The sequence below is a fragment of the Ursus maritimus genome, unplaced genomic scaffold, assembly GCF_017311325.1.
Source record: "Ursus maritimus isolate PB19 unplaced genomic scaffold, ASM1731132v1 scaffold_14, whole genome shotgun sequence".
NCBI classification, from domain to species: Eukaryota; Metazoa; Chordata; class Mammalia; order Carnivora; family Ursidae; genus Ursus; species Ursus maritimus.
In genome coordinates, this window is record NW_024423786.1 from 5,219,025 (window position 1) to 5,221,789 (window position 2,765).

The 2,765-nt window shown below is 59.1% G+C and overlaps 1 protein-coding gene across 1 annotated transcript in view; it reads right to left on the reverse strand.

Annotated features, from left to right (window-relative positions):
* The window catches only part of TRH (thyrotropin releasing hormone), a 5,382-nt gene extending 3,825 nt beyond the window's left edge, over nt 1-1,557 (reverse strand). The window contains exons 1-2 of the mRNA XM_040628417.1: nt 1,353-1,557; nt 117-338 (exon numbers count right to left, since the gene is read on the reverse strand). Of these exons, the coding sequence (XP_040484351.1) occupies nt 117-330 (214 nt within the window). The 5' untranslated portion in view covers nt 331-338; nt 1,353-1,557. The remainder of the gene's footprint in view (nt 1-116; nt 339-1,352) is intronic.
* Between the last annotated feature and the right edge of the window lie 1,208 nt (nt 1,558-2,765).

Below are 2,765 nucleotides of genomic sequence, written 5' to 3' on the forward strand. Positions count from 1 at the left end.
TTCTAAGCTTCTGGAAGGCATGCGTTTGGATGACCAAGTCGCTCCCCACTTCTGTGTCTTGGTTTCCCCCAGCCGTCTTCAGGGCCTCTGATGGGAGGGACACACCCGCCCCTCACCTGATTCCAGATCGCCCTGGTTCCCTCGCAGCCGCTGGAGGTCTTCGCGGAGGAATAGGAGGCGCTGGGCCTGGCGCAGGAGGTCGTCCGGACCCGCGTGCTCGGGGGCCATCGCTGCCTCCTGCTGGGCCACCTCGGGCTGTGCGCGACCTCCCGGAATACCAGCCACGGTCAAGGTCAAGGCCATGGCGAGCAGCAGCCAAGGGCCGGGCATCTCGGCGTCTGGAATTGGGAGGACAGAGAGAGAGCATAAGCGTGCGGCACCCCTCTCCCAGCCAGCACCATCTTCCCCCCTTTCCTGTCCCAGCGGGTCCCCAAGCTGGGTAACAAACCATTCAAACATCCTCCCGTGGGCAGGACCACCTGCCACCTTAGGGTGGGGCGGCGGCAGCCTCGGGCTTTGACTGTCCTCACCCATAGAGATGTTTGGAGTGACAGGCCGCTGGCCCAGTTCTGCCGCGCCAGCCTGGAAGCCGTGGGAACCCCATCGTCACCGCTACTCCTCAGTGTCACTGAGCGCAGGGCTGGCTCGCCAGGAGTGTAATCGCCCAGAGCGCCCGAGGGTCACAATGCTAACTGCCCCGTCGCAGGCTGAGACTCTTCCCTGCACCACATTCTCGGTCCAACGCTCCTTTCCAACGTTCTAATTCTAATGTCAATGTTCCGATTCCAAAGCTAAGATTCCATTTCTAATGCTAAGATTCTATGGCCAAGCTAGGAAGCCAGTTCTACCTCTAAAATCCCCAATTTCAACGGTAAAATGGTTTCTAAGGTGAGCCTGAAACTCTAAGGCTAAGATTCAAGTCCGACGCGAAAATCTGTTTCTCACATCTGGATTTGGATTCTAACTCTCAGGCTATAACGCCGGACACCCTCGCCGCCCAGTTCTGCCCCACCGTCCCGGCGCGGACCCACAGCTGCCGTCCAGGCAGGGCTCCATCCTACCGACGCTCGGCGCCGAGCAGCTCCAGAAGCCGGGGCTAGGGCGCACAGGGGCGAACGCCACCATGTGCCCGCGCCACCAGTTGCCCGGTCGAGTCCCCGGCCCGCGCCGTGGAAGACCCGGGGGGGCGAGCGCAGCGCCCCGCCTGTGCGCGGACGCCACGCTCCGGGAGACGCTCGGGGGACAAAAGCCGCGGCTTCTCCAGGGGGCTCACCCGGTAGCGGGCGGGGAGGGCCCCCTTCCCAGGACTCCAGGACGCCCCCTGAGTGGGGAGAGGGGACGGAGGTGGTTACCTGCCCGGCGAGAGCTCCGCGGGACGGGTCCGGGATGCTGGGGTTCCGAGTTCGGAGTTTGGGAGTCCAGAGTCTGCGGGTCAGGAGGCCGGGAGCGCACGCAGGACCCGGGCGTCGGCTGCCCGCTTCTCCGCGGGGCCGCTGCTTATATCTGCGCGGGGCGGCGGCGCCGGTGAGGTCAGCGGGGAGGGGTCGCGGCCGCCGGGAAGGGGCGCTGACGGCAGCCAGCCCCGTGGGTACCCCGCCTGCCGCCTGCCAGCTCCGCCGGAAATCTGGGGCGGGGGTGGCGGGGGCGGCGGGGCGCGAGCCCGAGGCTGGGAGGGTGGGGGCGAGTGCTGACGCCGGGTCGCCTCTGCACCCAGCTCCGAAGGTTTGTTGTCGGAGAACGTTCCTGGAGGGGACAGAGAGAAGCAGAGAGATAGTGAGAGAATTACACAGTTAAAAGAGACACACAGGAAAGAATAGGAGATAGAGACAAAGACTGAAAGAGGTACCCAGAGACAGAGAGAGAAGGAGAAAGAGGAGGGGGAGAGGACAGAGGAGAAAAGTAGGGGACAAATGGGACCAGACCTCTGATCCTGACCATGTCACCTCCAGCAAATGCCTCCTGCTCCCTGGACCTCAATTTTCTCGTCTGTACAGTGGGAGACAGGGACAATTTTCAGAATTCCAAAACTGGTAGCCTGGGGCTACCACTAAGTCACAGATGGTTCTGTTTGAGTTCCATGGTGATTTGAAAAAAAAAAAAAAAAAGATCGAATAGCTTAACATTTAAACATCAGGGGAACTCAGGAAAAATTTGGATTTATGGCTTCTCTTGAATATCTCATGAAAAAGAGTGGATCTGCATTTCCTCCTGACGACAGCCAGCTGGAGCTGAGTGTGGTTGCCCCAAGTCACCAAGGGGGGACATTGGATTTTGTGGCCAGAAGTCTGTTGGGACCTACCCCATCCAGGCAGAGGAGAGGAGATGCAGGGAGGAGAAAAGCATAAATAAGGAGCTTGTCCCTCAATCAGTCCCCAAAAATCACATTGGAAGAGAACATGGCCACATCTAGTCCTGAGCACAGCCTCCACCCTGAAACATTTAAGGGGCACCCACAGTGTGCCAGGCTCCTTGGTCAGTCCTAGAGACACAGAAGTTAGCCAGGCCCACTTAGGGAGCCACATTTTAGGCAGAGGGAAAGGACATCCGTGAAGGCATCTCCTACCTGAGGACAGTCTCAACAGTAGCCTGCCTCCCCATGCAGTACATCTTCAACCTCCTGTTTCAGCAGAATGCCCCAGGCCATGCAGTGGTCTAGCAAGGGATTCCAAAAGTGTTTAATTGTCACTCCTTTCTACCATATCACTGCATCTTCACGTCACCTGGCAAAATAAACAAGGTAGAGACTATTAGTCCCACTTCATAAA